A 19379-nucleotide genomic window follows, 5' to 3' on the forward strand; every position below is an offset into this window, starting at 1 on the left:
GATTTAAACAGCAACACATGAAGGAGCAAAACTGAAGCATAAGTTTACAGGACAAAGCACGGATGTTTGTTTCATTGGTTTTGTTGCATTGCGTTTTGCTTTTATTGATATCACATAAGTACATGCTGATGCATAATTTAAGGCGCCGGCCATTCCTTAGCTGTTGAATGAATCTATCTTACAACGTACAGGGTTCAAGATTACATAACAAATAAGCTTTTCATACGAGCACCAGCACTTCCCAAGCAACGTTTTCGCAGTAACACTGTGACGTAAGAAACACTTACTACATACAATATACAAGGTAAATGACTCCACAGTTCTGCAGAAAACAGCCTAAAACTATGATACTGTCACCTAATAATACAGTCTATAGTCAGCGGGTGGTACATATATCGCGAAAATTCATTGTCTCATATAGTCACAACAGAACAGTTAGCATGACGTAATCCACGAACACATACATATTAATTGCTTCATTGCGTCCGTAGAGAACATAGCTGTTGATTAGAAAATCTGTTGCGGTAGCCTATGTACGTGACAGCACGTGAACCAAAGGGGGAATGATATCCGAAATAAAAACAAAGAACATTTTTCGATAGCAGTACTAAAAATACTTCGTCTCAGGGAGAAACTCTTCAGCGTGTGGTGTGCCAGTAGAGTTTCCTCACAAGCAACTTAAAAAAAATGGAGCCGGTAATGTATTACCAGCGCGTGAAAGCGCACGTGGCTTATGAAAAGTTGGTTTACATTTCAACTTTCCCTGTGAAAAAGCAATACTTTATCTAATTAGGTTGTTCAAATATTTGCCGCAAGTGACACTTCCAGCCGCACGTGAGAGCGCGTTTGTTTTTCTTCAAACGCTGCGAGGCTACTCAATTTGATCGAGCTTGTCAATTTTCGTTAGTTAAAAATATTTACTACTATTCTGTGTTCGCCGACTACGTGGAATGTCAACAATACTTCGCTTCTTGGCCAATCCGAAAAAAAAAAAGACAGGCAAGTTTTGCGGAAATCGGTACGCCAGTGTGGGCCACCCACGTGGTCAGCCCCGAGTTCCAAGTGCAAGTTCCGCGAAAATCGGTGGCACTGTGCACGGAACACATTTGGATGGTGCTGGTGCTGAATGTCGTAGATACCACTGGATAGACAATGCTACTCTCCAAGAGTTTCTAACCCAAGTTGCAGCATGCAAGGCACGGTCAAACAGTTAAAGATTCAAACGTGATTTTTGAAAAACGCTGATTTGAAGAAATTAAGGAACGTTTTCTCTGCAGCCATTGAACGTTTTCTTTTTATACTCTCTGTCAATTATTACACATTGCCCAATGCCACTGACTGAACTAGAAACCTATTTTTTTAATGAAAATGTTTTTTTTTGTGTTTACAACTTTCTCTAAGCAAAGAAGCCCCTAGTTGGACTGTCAAATATTAGGCAACGTGTATTTAAGGAATAGAACGATTAAATTAATTTATTTTAGTACAGTGAAAAGGCCACATTGTAAGGAAGATGTGAGAGAAGCTTCATTGCTGAACTAACATTATTTATCATTCAAATTCTGCTGAACCAAGATAACAACACTGTCGTATTATGATTTCCTTAAATAATTTCCCAATTTCTAATTTTTGTTGCATTATTTCCTATACAGGCCAAGTAGGTGCGCGTTATGATAGGTCTGCCAATTTTGGATTATTTACCATCAGTGGAGGTCGAGATGTCGGCTAAAAACCATAAAATTATTAATCCGTGTACCATCCCCTCTTCAAAGAGTCGGTACAGCTGACGTACCGCGAATGAACCGCGCAACAACGCGGCCGTGTGAGCACAGACTCTTTGCATCGGCACTTCTATGCCGGTAGCGGCAAGTCCGACCACAGGAAAACAAAACGGGCGGAACACCAAAAAAAAAAAAAAGCTGTTCGTTAAAAAAATATACGCTTACCGTGCACGTCGAGCTTGATGACAGTGGATATGCCAGGTCCAACTCCGTTCAGCGCCTGGCACATGTAGTGTCCGGCGTCTAAACGGTCGGCCTCGCGGATGCTGAGCGAGCCGTTTTCCAAAATTTGCACGTTAGCGTTGCTGATAATTACCGCAAACTCGCGACCGCTTTCTGTACCTGAAAGAGAGCGCGGCAGGAATAAACTCATCCACATCGCAAACAAGCGGCGAGCGAGCGCAAGTGAGCAAGGTGACGATTGCAATAGATTCATGCAAAGAAAGTCGTACCAAATGAAAGATGTAAACGTCGCCCCAGGTCAATGTGGAGGACCCGCGTTATCTCGGTGATGGAACATTTTAGGAGACCAAAACGAATACAATTAAATCAAATTAGAAATGAAATGAAACTCTGGCGTTTCACGCGGCAAAACCACGACCTGATTATGAGGCAAGCAGTATCGGGGGAGCTCCAAATTAACGTTGGCCCCCTAGGGTTCGTTAAGGTGCGCCCATGTGCACGAGCGTTCTTGCCTTTCACCCTCATTGGAATACGGCCACTGCGGACGGATGGGAACCCGAGAACCGACAAGCGTCGAGAAATAGCGGTAATGAAAGTGCTATATAAAAACTCAGACGCACTTTCAACACATGTCAAAGCGACTGCAGCCTGAAACAACCTGACTTACATGGCTTCCATAATAAAAATGGCAGTTTCGGCCGATGAGCAACGCGTTGATAGCTGTAGTAGAGAGAGAGAGAGCAAATGAAAAAGGAAAGGTAGGGAGGTTAACCAGGACTGAGCCCGGTTGGCTACCCTACACTGGAGATATGTAAACATATACGGAACAGCACGGCGACGGCGACGGCGAAGATTTGCATCGTGTGACCATATAATTGCTATCACAATAATATCAGGCTTTTTTGCGCACAGTACGCGCCCCTGATTTCTCCAAGCATGAACCTGACAACGTGGCATGAACGATTGCTCGTCGTGTTGGATCCCGGCCACGGCGGCCGCATTTCGATGGGGGCAAAATCGAAAAACACCCGTGAACTTAGATTTAGGAGCATGCCAAAGAACACCAAGTGTTCGAAATTATTCCGGAGTTGCCCACTACCACGTGACTCATAATCATACTGCGGTTTTGGCACGTAAGACTGCATAGATTAATTTTTAAATTCGAGTGTTCATACCTGCTTTTTTGTATTACCGAGGCAAATTATGTATGTCACCAGTAAATCAACATTTCTACTCTCTGGCACCTCATTCTGGGGCCTCGTACGTGCCCTAAATGATTAACGGAGCAGTCTTTTTCTTTTGACATTTGTACGTTTTGGGCGAATGCGAATAACTCAGTATAAAACAAACACATCGATAGAATTTCCGTGGTATAATAACTGTAACACGGTGAAATGAAGTGGCACACTGGTAAAAGAAATACAGCAGAGAATGAATTAGTCATTGTTCGGCGCGTACATTGCCCTAACTATAGCCATAGGGGCTAGATCTTGTAGGGAGCCCCACATGGTGTACTAGCCGCATAGCTACTTTACTTAGAGAAAGATAGGCGGCAGCAGCATAAACGCATACTAAAATCTTATTGAATTTAGTTATGGAGCACCAGGACTAAAAATACAAGGGCCGTGCTATACAGCTTGCTGAAAGTACCATTTACTAGCAACTGAGGTATCGCTCACCTTTTCAGAAAGCAAGCTCATTCGAATAAACGCCGGTCTGCTATGCGTGACAAGCCCAGCACTCGCGATCTTTGGCGTGTCAATGCTCAGCCTTCTTTCTCAGCCTGATAGCGTGATCATATTTATGTACTCGCGTTACTCACACGCTGGTTATCTGTGCATACATACACACATTCCTGTTGAATCAAAACAAATAGGGCCGTAATTTTCGTGCCCTTGAATTGCACATTCGACGATCAAATGATGTTGCAGTAATTATAAAATATGTTGGATTTTTGGACACATTAGCCGCAGCTTCGCTAATGACTATAGAGCTAATGATGGGCATTTTGGTTTTGCAAACTTTTGTAGCTGAGACAGATCCGTCGTGTTTACGTGACTTGCATGCTTACGCGCTCGATGAAACTTGTTCATCGGCGAATACGTTCCACGAAACTGACCATGCAGTGTCTCAGTTATACTCACGGTGTTCCTTTTTCCATCGAATAACGGGTACTGGAAAACCCTCCGCTTGGCAATCGAAGCTCACCGCTTGGCCCATTACGGCAGCCTTGTCTACTGGCTCCTGCCTCCACATAGGAGGAACTGTATGGGAAAAAAAAAAAACGAAAAAAAAAAAAACACTTTAGAGTGCATATATCATTTGAGAAGCTTATTGTTACCTGAGCGATCAGAAATATTTTTCTCCTTGCTTCTGTGCGCTCCTGCTATTGCATAGCACAAGTACGCGACAATTCGCCAGCCCCTCAAATATTAGTGTCCTTTCTCCAAGCAAAACTCCTGCGTAAGTGCTACCTCGGATTGACCACCGACGCCGCTGTCCTCTCCTTATCAGTCACTGGCCCGTGAACCTCAGCCAATGATGACGCACTCTTACAAAGGTTAATCTTTGTGAATATGGGGCCTAGCTATTACAAGAACTTCAGCTTTAACTGAAATTCTCTGCGCTGAAGTAAGCACACACGCATCCTATAATATACATTTACACATACGTTGCGGATATGAGTTTATCTGAGGTAGTCAAACTTCTCTAACCAAACTGATAAAGACTATTTTAACTCCGCCATCTTCTAAGTGCACGGCATATGTATAATATTGTGCTTGAATTATGGCGACGGCTGTCACCAGTGTTCTTTCTGCCACTTCCAACGAATTTTATATTATTCCTTATATTACCCAGTGTCCATAGGGGCATCATAAGCTGTTCCTCTTGGTGACCTAATTTTCAAACATTGCTAATAATAATTTTGAGCGATCATTTATTTCCTCGCGTAAGCAGCAAGTGTTCATCGCTATCACAGTAAGACAAACCCCTCTAAGTTGCAGAAAGGTCGAAGATAAATACGCGAACGCATAGCGAGTTAAAATTCAAGCTCAACTCACCTCGGACAATCATCGCTGCGCTATAGTTGGACGATGTTGCAGGGTTCGACGCGACGCAGGTGTAATTCCCCGAGTGCAACTGGCGCACTCCCGTGAATGAGAGAAACGAGGTGTAGTCGTTCGCTTTGGCGACCGACGCCTCTAGCTCTGGATCTAACGGCCGTCCGTCTTTCAGCCACTGGATGGTGATGGGAAGATCACCTTCGGAGATGATGCATGCGGCGCCCGCCCTCTTGCCCTCGGTGAGGTCGTCCGGGAAGCTGAAGGGACTCACGAGGGGAGGAGCTGCGAGAAACGAGCACTGCTTCATTAGGCGATATATCCTTTAGGCGAAATATTGAGGTGCCACAACAGCGGGTTTCGAAGACAAGGCTAACTGCATACGCTATATGCGGTCTATGTAGCAGATTTCGTTGTTACAACGAAGCTGTTAGCCGCTCGGGGGTCGGAATATTTCGCGTCCGCTTCCCCCAGCAGTTGTACTGCTCGTTTTCAACAGCTTCGCTGGACATCCGCTTTCGCCTAAGGCCGGCATGGCGAATCAATCTTTTAGGCAATTTCCACAAAGGTCACGTAGAATATTGCGTCTTTCTTTAGAGCGTCGTGCATAATAGCTCTGAAACCGTGTATCAACAGTACAAATTTTGGACAAGTTGGTTTGATATAGTTGCTGGCGCACGCCCTCGTCAAGAGCGTACCGAGTCGTTCAAGCACTAACGCCGTACCTGTAAAGCAGCTTAATCTATATACACCAGCTGAGTTTTTGTTTTTTGTTACCTATGCAGAATGTCTTTCTTTGCAAAATTGTCTGTGGCAGATAACACTATATCATAATCGTTAAATTGGATTGCTCGAAGAGGCGGATACTACTTTCTTAATAATCATTTTACGTCACATATGGCAATTTAGGAATTGTATTTTTTGAGTTGGTAGGACATATTCATCTGAAACAAATTTTCAAGATGGCATTGGTTTAGAGATAGGTGAAATCAAGTGAGCAGTAAAATTGCGCGATCATTCCACTTAAATCATTAACAAAATGCCGTTTTATGCATTGAAGCACCAAATTAACTGGATCCCAAATGTATTTTTGTCGCAAACATCGGGCAATATTTTGGGCAGGGGAGATGGGAGAGGAGTATAGCGAAATTGACTAAAAGTGCTATTTGTTGATCGTAGTGCCAAAATATACCAGCCTACAAGGCACATGTTCGCACCAAGTGTAATCTTCAGAGGCGCAGCGTAATGTATTTAAATATGGCGCCAAAAGCGCCCCTCCCACCATGAACCTGCCTGTTTGATACACCAAGTTTCGGGAAAGCTTGCGCTTGCATTGAAGATTGCTTTGTTGTTCTTGATTTAAAATTCGTAAATGTATCTAAGTGTGTAATCGTTTAGAAATAATATGTCTGCAGCTCCTTTAACGTTTTCAGTAGTTCACTATGCGCCCCAAGTGTGTCATAGTAGTCCCGATAGTTGTCGCGCGAACACCTGATTCGGTGTAGGTGCCCATAAACCATGTTTGTTGGAGTGTTCATAGTAAAAACCACTGCTTGTCGTGTAATATTTTACTACAATGATAGCAACAGTGCCAAAAAGACAGTTTTGAGACTATCGGTGTTACACCAGGTGTTTCTTGCGATACTGTACTGAGCGGGATGTACTATCGTAGGATAAGATAGACAGACTTTCGGACCCCAGCCTAAAGCAAGAAAGGGAGCAAGATTAAGGCGAATCGAAGAAAGGGTGCTAAAAGGCATTCCGAAAAAAAAAACACACGCTAAGACAGCGCCTCAGGAGCGTTTTAGGCCAACTTCTCAGAAAGTAAAAATTCAAACCAAGTTTTCTCAAAACACTGTTTCTCTGACAAAAGAAACATTGTCTCTGTAACCACTGTGCTATCAAAATAGGGATTCTTCTGCATTGTTCTTGAATGCTTGTGAGGCTTACTGAACCAAATAAATATATTCCTCTCACAAATTCGATTTTCATTGCCAGCATTGCCTAAGAAAATGGCTTAAGATATTAGTCTTTGGTATACAATGGTCAAAGCTGCCGTCATCATTTTGGTTAAAAGCAAAGCACAGCGCATATCAAAGTATAAGAAATATTTGGAGCTCTTTGCCTACATAAAAATTTTCAGACATAAGCCTTCAAACAAGAAAAGAGCATGAAAACATAGTTTAAATATTTGAAGATGTATTATGTGCTTTTGTACCGAACATATCACACTAATGGAACGTGTTTATTACAAACAGTCTGAAAAATTTCGACTACGTTGGTTCAAAATCTGCAAAGCTATAGAGACAGTTGTAGCTAAATACCTAGGTCAGCTATCCATGCACCCTTAATGTTATCAAACTACTGTAATTCTGAGAGTTCATTGCAAGTGGATACACATTGCGAACTCACAGGCTTCAATTCGTCAATATATTTTGTGTCGTAAAGCAATTATCCAAAACTTAATGAATGATTTTTTAAGCAATAAAAAATGCATTTTATTTTGTCGTGCAAGTTCTGACTGCCTTTGTGAGTAATCCCGCTCGAGGTGCTACTGGGATAGGCGATTTTTGAATGTTTTGTATAGGTTGAAAACAAGAGAAGCCCGGTGCAATATGCCTATCTGACAAAACCTGGGCTAATGCTTGCGAGTTGACAGCAAGGAATACCCCGACCTACATTCTTGCTTTCAACTTATTATTGCTTGAGACCATCGAAAGCATAAAAGACTTCTAGCTGCGATAATTCAGCAGTAACAGAAAGCTGCATCTGTAGCATTTTCTGGGGTAAATATACTCGACTGATAATTTTTGTTTCGCATTCTTGCAGCATATTAACGCAAACACCAGGCATTGGATTGTTGTTGCTCGGCTGCGAAAAGCGCTCCCAATCGCCGTATTGAAACATTGAACGAGGCATGATATAGAAAAGAAAACGAACATTATTTTATAATGTTCGATTTTATAATGTTCGAACAACGATTTTATAAACTAAAAAAGCATGTTAAAAGCAGGAGAAGTATACTGTAAAAAATGCCAATAACAGAAACGCTAGCTGGCATCACCATTGTTCAACCCTCTCCAAACTTCGTTTCTCAACAAACATATGCAAGGCGTTGTAGCCTTGTGCTGCAAGTAGAATTTCTATATGTAATACGAAATATTTCTTACACTCATTTTTGCCATGCGCGGCAAAAGAATGGAATGAACTTCCCTCTGATATTGTTTCCATTAATAACAATGAAAATTTTCGAAAAGCACTAGCTACCACTGTATAAAAGAAAACACTTGTACGAACTGATGTTGGTTGTCGTTTTTTATGTTACTTACGTAGTGCCATGTCGTATTGCTGTATTTACCAAAATTTCAGCTAATATTGTGTAATTAGCAAATATTGTGTGTAAGCTCGCAATATATTTCCTCCCTATCTCTTGCATAACCCACTCCCCCCTTTACTGCCGAAAGGCCCTGAGGGTAACTAAATAAATACTACTGCACTTCTGATTCCTTGAAGCCCAGCGGTAGAATGAAATGGTTGGGGAAAGGGTACATTAGGTAACCCCGCATTAGGTAGCAGCCCGTCATAGCGCTGAATATGAGGCTGACACGTTTGCTTCCTTGTGTTACACCTGTGTGTTGAGAACAACTTCATGGGATGATCTGAATGTCCGAAAAAAAGTCGCAGTTGTCAAGCAGTCACAGCTATAGCAAAGTATTAGAATATTACAGGAAGTATCACTCGTATGTTCATGAGAAGCAGGTTTTGCAGTAAACGTTAGCTTACCACCTAAACATGCGTGATGTCGGGCACCCAAAGAAGCACACGAACAAATTTCACTCGATGACTACAAGCGATCGTGCTCACAAAGCTGGCGTGAAAAGTATCACCGGCAGCGGGGAGCGTACGTACTTGTCCCAAAGAAAACATACCGTGCTGCGGCTCCTATCACCTATTTGGGCTGCGCTGTGTCTGACACTCAGCAGACCATGTGACCTCCAACAGTGTGCTTGCAGGCCACGCATGCGCTGTCGCACCGGCACGGCACAGCGGCACCGATGGCGGCGCCAGCAGAACGCCACGAGCATCCGTACAATTACTAAGGCAATAATATCATGCACTGAGGAAGACAATTCCACTGACGCAACAGCTTAAAGTCAATGAATGCGCCAAGTATAGCTCCGACGCTGCCCTTCGCGAGAGTTTGCAATTCCAGCCGTACAACCGACCGAATGTGTACAGAAGTAGTTCTCAACAGATGAGATCTGAGTGGCTTTCTTGGGAAGTATAGTCACGCGATACCGGTGTCGCATGACTCATGTTGCACAAACGATAGTGACTCACCCATTGAAGCAATCTGGGGTCTTTGTATTCGCGCACCCTTCATTGTTGCGAGAGTAATTACAACCTGAAAACTAGGTAACAAGGCCGCGTTGGATGGATGGGTGCAAAACTTTAATAAGGTCCTGACGTACGCGACTCAGCGCGCTGAGGGCCGCTCCCACGTTGGGACAGTCAGGCCATGCCCGACCGCCGCATTGTAGGCCCTCTGGACAGCCCATAGTTGCGCCCCGGCATCGGGGCTCTTGATAGCGGAGAGCCACTTGTCCTCATTGATTTGTTCTGTGCCTCGTAACGAGGGGCCGCGTTGTAATGCTGAGAATCACCGAGATGAGAAACGTACGGCCAGTTAAATCCACGTTGATGAGAAGGAAGCACGGAACATTTCCTGCTTTGTGACTCAAAAGACCGAAAATATACTTGTCGCGTGAGACAGGACACAACAAAAAACACATTGAAAATTGGAGTCAAAAGAAATCAATCTCTTCAGCGACGCGTGCTGTTTACGCTTTCAGTAAGCGCTTCAAAATCAAATCTAACCCTGCGGTAACTTGAGGGAAGCGTGAGCTAGAGAAGAAGAAAATAACTCAACATAAAGCGCAGAGGCCTCGAGCATATCAAATCATACGGTGCGACTTGGCGTGCCAAGCCGTGGTTATGCCGCTAAATGTCAAAGCGCCCAAGAGCCTGAAACAAAAGTACGCCGATGGTGCATTTGTACACCAAACACCGACGCTCGCAATTTGCATTTGCCGGGTGCGCCACTACCGCGACACATTTCACGCGAAGTTTACGCCGGCACCTCAAGATAAATTTAGTTCCGTCGCTCTTTGCAAGCGTTTCCTTGCCTTGTTTTTCGCTTCAGAAAAAAAAAACGCATCTCCACTACGCGCAGAACTGAAGCAAGAACAATGAGCAGATTTGCATTTCCGCCCGTAGAACTTCTCCCCCCCGAAAGCGTATTACCGCTGCTGCCAACGTTATTATCACGCTTTAGCTCCAGCAGATTTCCTGTTCTTCTTACTTCAACTGCGCATGCACACTTGCGGGTTGTGTTGGCTAGAACCACTGTTGATCATCTCGGCTCCCCTTTCGAAGCCGCGCCGCCCTATATTCGCTTTCTTTGTGATTCCTCATTGCATTTGCGAAATGGAAGGCCGACATGCGCCTGTGGCAAATATAGCGGTGCCCTTCTAGCGGATGCTTGCTATCTTTCCTTTGCTTTGAAATAAAGCAATGGAGCGCCCTAAAGTGCCTGCATAGAGTTTTTCGCCGGTAATGCGTGAAGACTGCTTGCTGTGCCAAACGCACAGCTAAGAAACACCGGCTCGGAAAATGGGAAACGCTAGAGGTAATAGAACGCAAAACATAGCTGGGGAAAACAAAGTAAAGACAGTTGATCGACATACGAATAAAGGTTGCACGGCGCAGCAATTTTTCTTTTATTAACCTAAAAGGCGGTAAAATTTTTTTAGAATTTCTACTGGTTTCGAGTCATGAAACATTGATAACGTTGTTGTTTTACAAGTCAGACAGCATTTTAAGAGTACAAAGCTGGCAAGCGTTAGCGCCCATAACCAAAAAATAGCTTTACCGTAGACGGATAGAGCGGATGTTAGATGTAGATTTTTTTAAACACGCGAAAAAATGTGAAGTTCATTTTCCTGTTCCTTTGCAAATGCATTCACGGCGGGAACGCTCATTTGATTTGTCTGATGAACAATATAAAAAAATTAGGGCGCACTTTGCGCTAGAGCACGGAACATACATCGAATTTAGACATTGACGTATAGTGGTAGCTGCAACCTGCGCGACCCTGTAATGCATTTGCGATATGAAACATTCACCGTATGGCCGCAACATATTTTCCTTCTTTCTATACTTCGCTTAAGGATGCCAAGCATTCACTGAACACACGTTGCACCTTGAAACTGTGACTAGAGCTGGGCTCGCCACGTTTTTCTCATCGTAACTTGCGTTTCAAGTAAAATTACTCAACGCAGGTTTTGCCGGCACGAGAACGTAAACGATACGACGCTTTGCCTGTAGCACCTCTTATGTCTCTTCAGGGAAGTGAATAATAAAACGTGACAGTAGTAGTGGTAAAAGCGTTTGCCCTGTTGTGCGGCAAGAGCGTACACTACACCGCAGATGGGTGATTGATAAGAGTTCTCCACAATTAACGGTGGCGATTGCAAGCTAAGGTACGTTATTAGAGAGGGAAAGAAAGCGTCTAATTGATTGATATTTGATGTTTTATGGCGCAAGGGCCAAGTATGACCAAAGAGCGCCATGTCCGTGGTAATGAGTTCGCAGTGTAATTATGAGTTCTATGAAGATGGTGTGACGTGGCTGTAAAGGGGCCTTAAAAATGATCGCTCTAAAGTGCGTAAAATCTGTATAATAAGATTATGGCGATGAGGTATGACGTGTACTATGAACATTAAGATGCATTTAAAAAGAATGATACGACAGGTAAAAATACATCAGGTTATAAGATATGCCAGAGCACTACTGCCTCCTTGAAGCCCTTGAAACACAAGGGCCTGGAGGCATGTGCTATGCAAAACAATTATCGCAGCGGCATCCTCTGGAGCGAGGATGCTCTACGAATTTAATGGCCTATAACGTGCAGAATGACATCATTTAAGAAGTTGAGGACTGCCTTGGTGTTAAAGAGCGGTTCCTTACCAAGAAAGATAGCCGGTTGTAGAGGGATGTGATAACGGTATGCAAGTGGGAAATGTTTCTTTCTTTCAGATTCGGCTTTCCGACACTCCAAGAGGACGTGGAGGACGGTCAGCATCTCACCACATCCAGCACAGCTCGGCGGTTCATTTCCAGTAAGCATAAAATTGTGGGTACCACATGTGCGCCCTATTCTGAGGCGACAGAATAAGACATCAGTTCGCCGAGATTTTGTTGGGGAGGGCCAAAAACCTAACTGTGGCTTTATAAGGTGCAGTTTATTATTTGTTTCTGCATTCCACATGCGCGGCCAGTGTTGTCGCAATTTCCTTCTTAAGAAAGGCCTCAGATCTGTGTCAGGGACAGCAGCCGCAGGAGAAAGTGGTTAGTGATGTGAGTGATGTGGCCATTTTGTCAGCTAGCACATTACCCTCGATGCCCCTATGGCCAGGCACCCAGCATATTACTACGTATCTATGTGATATATAAATATTGCATAAGAGCGAGTAAAGTTCAATGAAAACAGGATTTGTATGCTTTTGTAAGGAAAATAACGCTTTTATAAGACTTAACAAGTCTGTAAATACTACTGCTCTGTCGCGTTTTAATTTATTTATGTGTTTTACTGCAGACAGTACTGCATAGGCTTCTGCAGTGAAGGTACTTGTTAAAGGATTCAATACGTCAAATTCAGAAAATGAGGGACCAACTGCAGCAAAAGATACGCCAGAATGTGATTTTGACGCGTCTGTGTAGAATTCGCTGCAGAATTACTTCGATTAGAGTTCCCGGAAATGCATAGCGATTTCGAGGTCAGGTGCGTGCTTTGTGACCTCTACAAAGGATATGTCACAGTCTATCACCTGCCACTCCCAGGCGTCTACGCTATCTGAGTGTGGTATGAGGGCGAAAGACACTGTCTACGCTAGAGAGAGAGACGAAGAGAGAAAGAAAAAAGAAGATTTATTAAGAATACATTAAACACAATCGCAATGGGGCTACACCACAACACAGCCATCAAAAAAGTGCGCATCGAAGCAGCCAGCGGCCGTAAATTAATGGCGCGGTACGCGAATCGACAATAGGGTAAGTTAGCCACCGAAGAGGGTGTTTCACTACAGCATTCTTCTTGAGCTGAGCTCTTAATGGTACCACGTTTTTTTTGTGTTTTTTTAATGAATTGCGGCCCAATGTTGGCCGGTTGCAGCTTCTTAGGGGAGACCTTGTTTCCGATGGCATCAGCACGTACCCAAGAGCTGATAATTGGTACTCGCATTAGAATGTTCAATCAATGAAATGTTTCATTTATTTATGTTCCGCATGACCGTGCAAAGAAGAGCTGGAGCTGATACGCCAAACCAACGTGTCGTAAGCTTCTTTACGCTATCGATTGCATGTATACTTGACCACTGGTAAAACGCAGTGCACTAACAATCATTTCCTGACTAGCGAAGGCTTATACGCATATGGGCGCTTGCGTTTTGCTGTGATATTTGCTACGGGCACACCATTGTGGCGTCTATCACAGGCACCATGATTTTCGTCGTCTTCGTTCACTTGAATTCCTCAAAGCAGAAAACTTCAAGAATTTAGTTGCTGTAGCACCGCTCGTAATATAATAAAAGCTAGGCACGCTGAGATACACTGAAGGGTGTTGTGCGCTTCAAACACAAGGTGGCTTGTGGAAGTCGGTTCTCAGGGAAAAGGCAGCTGTTTCTAAAGAAAACGACGCAAAGGCAGCACATGTCACGACTGCGACCATTGTCAACTGCGAAGCACGTATGCAATACAAGATGACTGCCGACAGTGCAACTTTTACTCTGCAAATGCCCTGGTGTCAAAAGTATATACACACAAAAAAAAATTGAGACGTGCATCCCCCTCGTATATTGGCTCAATTTACCCCAGGCCAACGGCCTAACGACTCCTCCAATCCTTATGGGACACTACTGTATAATAAACAATACCCTGAAGGCCCCTGGAAAGAGGTACGACAGTTTACAATCGATTGATTATAAAATCTAGAGGGTATTGTTTGATTTTACCAACCGTTACCCTTGCATTTAGACAAATACACCTTACTATAGGGGATAAAGTTTATTCCCTCATTCGCTTGCAATAAGTGAATTTCGTCCCTTTGCCGTCGAACGAAGGCAAAGGGAAGTAACTTTCCGGTGGCAGGAACCAGTGTGGGACTGCCCGAGCTCGATGTCAATTTTTCGTAGAGGTTCAAAGAACGGCAGGAAACTTCGCATTTTTATTACGGCTAACGACATATGCAAACGTAATATAATACGTTCCTGTGCAATATTGTGGGCACCGGCCGTGGTTGCTCAGTGGCTATGGTGTTGGGCTGCTGAGCACGAGGTCGCGGGATCGAATCCCGGTCAAGGCGGCCGCATTTCGAGGGGGGCGAAATGCGAAAACACCCGTGTACTTAGATTTAGGTGCACGTTAAGGAACCGCAAGTGGTCGAAATTTCCGGAGTCCTCCATTACGGCGTGCCTCATAATCAGAGAGTGGTTTTGGCACGTAAAACCCCATAATATTAATATTGGGGGCGAGCTCGAACACTTGTAAAGCTGGCGCCACCGTCGGCGTGACGTGTCACGATGGATCACGTGGACAAGCGGCCGCGTCGGCTGCTTCGGGAGCGCCGAAGCGAACTGAAAACGAAAGTCCCGCCTCCGCTGCTGTTCTGTTTAAGTGGTTAGGTTTTCTCGCCTTGGGTATCTGTTGACAGCATTTGAAAGTACTATAATAGCTAGTGGCTGATTTTGGAGGCCTGCAGCATGGTAGGCTACTGCTCGGTGCCGCAGCGCCGGACGTACGCAATGCAGCCCGGTGCCAGCCTTATTCACACGTAGCCGCAGGACAAGAACCTGCGTGAAGCTTGGCTTGCGAAACATAGAACCGGAAAACAGCCATCGGCTACCATTGGGGTATGCAGCAGGCATAGACGCGAGGAAGATTTCTGCTCCGGCATCGCGACTGCGATGTTCGGTCAGTAGCCAAAATTGGGCACTGAGACGCTTGCCCGCGCCCGCTGTCCGGCTAATGTCATGACGCTTTATTTCAAATTATTTGGTCTATGAACTTGTTGATACTAGATTCTGGCAAGTTCACTGGAATGGAAAGGGAGCGGTAAAAAAAACATTAAAAAAGAAAGGCATGGCACATGGTCAAGTATGAATTCAATGTACTTGATTACAAAAAACGAAGCAGCGGGGAATCGCACGACGAGAAGACCGATACAGTGCGATGCAACTTGAGAAAAGGAATGTAGAAAAAAAAGAAAACATTGAATCGTCGCGACGGCACATCACAGTCGCCGCAGGCATCGAAGTCTCTATCACGAAATTATTTTGTAACAGTTCTGACAGCGTCCACGCAACAATGGTTGCTTGTGTACTGCCATATGCTCATATTCAGCAGCCTAAGGCTCACGGTACGGTGCGATAACTCGCTCGCAGTGAAAGCGAAACATTGTGCGCGAACGAGCATGCAGACGCGCAGTCGGTCGCTGCGAACCAATGCGATTGCTGCATTGAGGCTTTATTCTGTTATGCTCCATTCAGTTAGACAGACAGCCCACTATGAGAACATATTTCACATAGTTTTCTCTCAGCGTTTGCCTACCTTTCACGCAAGAAGCCGGTTCGGGAGAACTCCATCGCGGCGACCGCGCGCAATGGCATTTACTGTACCTTATTCGGTAACAAGATAGCGTCTGTAAACGATTCTGTGCTTTCAGTTTGCGCAAGATTATTATTTTGACAGCAAGAACTTCGCTAGTTTGTAGAGTACCTGCAGAAACGTCCAGGAGGGCTGCCGCGTGGTGTTTTTATTGAGCACCGTAAGCCAAACCTATGAGAAGCGTGTCACGTCATCCCTCATACTACGCAAGAGAGGCGCTTCCGATAGATGGCGACTCCGTAGGTACCCAGCCTCAATACAGTTGTTCTCTTGGCATATACCTGTTCGCGTCTGCTGTCCAGAGTTAGGCTCCAGCGCACCTTTAGCATTTATATTCACTACCAACGTTTATTCCGACCTGGCTGCGTATTCTTAATTTTGATTTCACAATGATGAACGGAAGCAATAAAATATCAAGTGCTGAGGGAGCAAAATTTGTGAAATGTAAGCGAAGCAAATGCTTATGAAACCGTGGCCACGCAAGGCCAGTGTTCTACGGTTATTTCAGAAGACACAACTGACTCATGTCTCAGCGAAAGCTTCCAAACACAAGAAGGTGCTTTCGGGCTAGTATTGTTACAGAAAGAAATATCTATATATATAAGAAAATTGCTGTCTTTGTCATAAACGATCTGGGCGTAACGGCAGTAACGCAGCCGCGGACAAAGCGTTTAACGGCACATCACTTTCCCATCGACAGCTTTCAACGGCTACTTTAGCAAAGAAAAAAGAAGGAAAATCTCGGTAAGTGCGGCCATTAGAGAATGGAGGGGGCTAGTGGAGGCGCCCTCTAACGACGGCTGAAGACGTGCCGCGATGACAAATGGTGACCACTTGGACAGGCCAGCCGCGCACTCTTGAGCCATGGCCCTGGCTTCTTCCTTCCATTAGCTCCCTCAGGCCACTCTCGACCTTCATACATTACGAAAATTGTTTATTTTATTTGCCATTCTTTCGCTCTCATGACACGACCAGTAAATGCCGGTTCAGAAAAAAAAGCTGGGGCGCCCATCTTTAGCGTGCTTTCTAATAGCTCACACCGGTCGGCGCATTTGGTCAGTCTTCGATTTTCCCAAAATAGGTATTGATAAAGGTTCCGGATCCGTAAGCATTTATAGTGGTATTACGTGCTGGTCATTTCAGGCTAACGAATTATCAGGGAACACGTATTTTGTTTCCTGCACTAGTTATTGCACACACGGGTAGGTGCCGATCATACGAAGCACATATAACACGAGCCAGGTGCACAAGATGGGAAGATGGTTCGCTGCCCTCTTCGGAAAATAATTCTGATCACTCGATGTTCCAAACACCGCTCGCCTGATCCCCTCGTGATATGTAAGCCAGGTGTAGCGTTGCCCAACGCAGCCTCTCCCTGTCCCGATTAAACTATGTTGTGTTTTACTGCGTTCACATTTTTACATTATATCACGCCCTTTTAAATCATGATTGCCTTCTGGAGCTTCTGTGAGGACATCTAAATATCCTAATCTGCTGTATTGGCAGCAGGTGGAGCCCCTGTTACCCTTGCGGCTTCCCGTGACCCTCACTCTCGTAATCACTGTTGTACTTACTCTTCCCTCTGCCTTTAACCCTTTGAGACGCTGTCTACACAATTGTGCACAGCAGGATAGTGCATCAATAGCAAAAGCACTGATGAAAGTAATGATATTTAAAATGTGTTTCATGCATCTTGAAACGCTTACTATTGGAACTGTGCTGCAATGTTGAATAATGTCTAGAATGTTTTAGCGAAATGAGTGGGAACGTAGACGGCCGGGTGTTCTTACACTGTGTCAGTATGTTGTATGTAGCTAGCTCACTTCTTTCACTGTTTTTCACAAGTGGCTGGATAAGTGCTTTTCGTGCTTTTCAAAACACGAAATAGTATGTTTTCATATTTGATGTACCGGTAGTGAATTTCCGCATGGAGCCGAAATTTTGTAAACTTGACAAAACTCGTTAAACAATTGATCACTCTTACATCTTTTCTTCAGCTGTACACTTTCTATGATGCTTCAGATGCAAGAGATGTGATGAAAGCAAGTTTTCAATCAACAGGATAAACTGGCGTCTGAAAGAGTTAAAGGGCAGTACAAGCAGCAGGGATTGTCACCTTTAAGGAGGACGTCCGCGAGCTGCATCCAAAGCATGAGGTGGTCCACCTCATTTGTGCTTGGAATTACACAATCATCGAACGCTGCCGATAGTCGGGTTGTTCGCGTCTCTCAATACTTATACCAATAAGGCCTTAGTTTGCGAATTCCACTGCTCATAAGACACGCTTTGATAGCAGACTTACCTTAAACGTGAAGTACAATTGATGTTTCTATGCAAACTCCATGCAGCTGATGGTAAGTTAACGAATCTTATGGATTTACATTGGTGGCTCCGATTTTAGAGTGACACATTTATCAGTTCTTCACAGTATCGCAGCGAATCTCAATGTTCTCATTTTTATTTGCATTTTCTGTATTATTTCTTGACCCCCGTAAAAACTATATTGCTTACCACATGATTTCCGTGACTGCATTGTCAGTTGGCTTCGTCCAACTGTAACTGACGACAAAAAAAAAAAAACCTATATTCTTCCCTTTCTTTTCGCGAATTGCATTTCCAGGGCCTCAAATTTGGTAGGCTTGATGACGTAATGTAGCATGCGAGGATTTATTGATCTGCAGTCTGCTCATGAGTTCGCGTAATACTCTACGGCTGCCGTTGAAAGGATGTGTAATATTCGTCACAGTGGACCGCAGTGGCACTGGCTAACATTCCTAGGCCTAGATATATACGACTGCACGGATGGCAGCGGCCACAGTGCTGGTGAAAGTAGAAGAAGAAGACAAGCAGCGCTGGCTCTCCCGCTTCGCCATAGCTCCCACTGAATTTTTTAACCTCTGCTAAGCTACATAAAATGCTGCTGGGCAAACACCCACATTGCATTTGGTGGAGGTGCTGGGTACACGCATGGTAGGTCCCCAATAATGTGTACAGAAAGACGGCCGCTGCCTTAGCTCGTCGGTAGAGCGTGGAAAATGTAATGCGGAACTTGCGTGTTCGGTTCCCGCAAGCGGCAAACTATCCTTTCCGCCTAGTTTAATTTCCCGTTTCTTTATTATTTCTGCATAGGAATGAAAACGAACAGCTGCATTCTGCCACGTTCTCCCTGACTTAATTGTGTGCTTGCTTCACTTAACTAAAGAAAAAAAATCGGGCCGTTCGGTTCCCATTTTTATGATCGCTTAGTCGGCCGTAGGCCGAAAGCACATCAAATTAGCTGTTCTTCTCGTAGCCGACACCCTTGTTAACGGCGTGCTAGCCGACTGCGTTTGCACTGCCTCACAACAGCTTCTCTACCTACGCCACGCTTCACCATGAGCAGTCCGTAAACAGTTGACGCAGAGCGCTTAACAAATGCTTTTATGTTCAGTTTGCACATGTGTTTTACGAAATGCGTTTTTGTGCGCACTTAAAATGCGCGCATGGCAATGCCGTTCATCTGTTCCCTGAAGGGGTCAGCGAATAATGACGTGATCAGAAAGCGTCAGTATGTACATGCGTGCTACTATTCCTTCCCTGGCACGTACGCGTGTAATAGAAGGAGCGAATGAGTGTCTGCGACAAAGGAGGAGTC

The 19379-nt window shown here is 44.5% G+C and overlaps 1 protein-coding gene across 2 annotated transcripts in view; it reads right to left on the reverse strand.

The window, feature by feature from the left end:
* The window catches only part of LOC126536430 (cell adhesion molecule Dscam1-like), a 200195-nt gene that overhangs the window by 29334 nt on the left and 151482 nt on the right, over positions 1–19379 (reverse strand). For both annotated transcript variants that reach the window (XM_050183389.3, XM_055074007.2), the window contains exons 9-11: positions 5024–5308; positions 4106–4225; positions 1944–2120 (exon numbers count right to left, since the gene is read on the reverse strand). In XM_050183389.3, the coding sequence (XP_050039346.2) occupies positions 1944–2120; positions 4106–4225; positions 5024–5308 (582 nt within the window). The remainder of the gene's footprint in view (positions 1–1943; positions 2121–4105; positions 4226–5023; positions 5309–19379) is intronic.

Source organism: Dermacentor andersoni, chromosome 4 (genome assembly GCF_023375885.2).
Source record: "Dermacentor andersoni chromosome 4, qqDerAnde1_hic_scaffold, whole genome shotgun sequence".
In the NCBI taxonomy this organism is placed as follows: Eukaryota; Metazoa; Arthropoda; class Arachnida; order Ixodida; family Ixodidae; genus Dermacentor; species Dermacentor andersoni.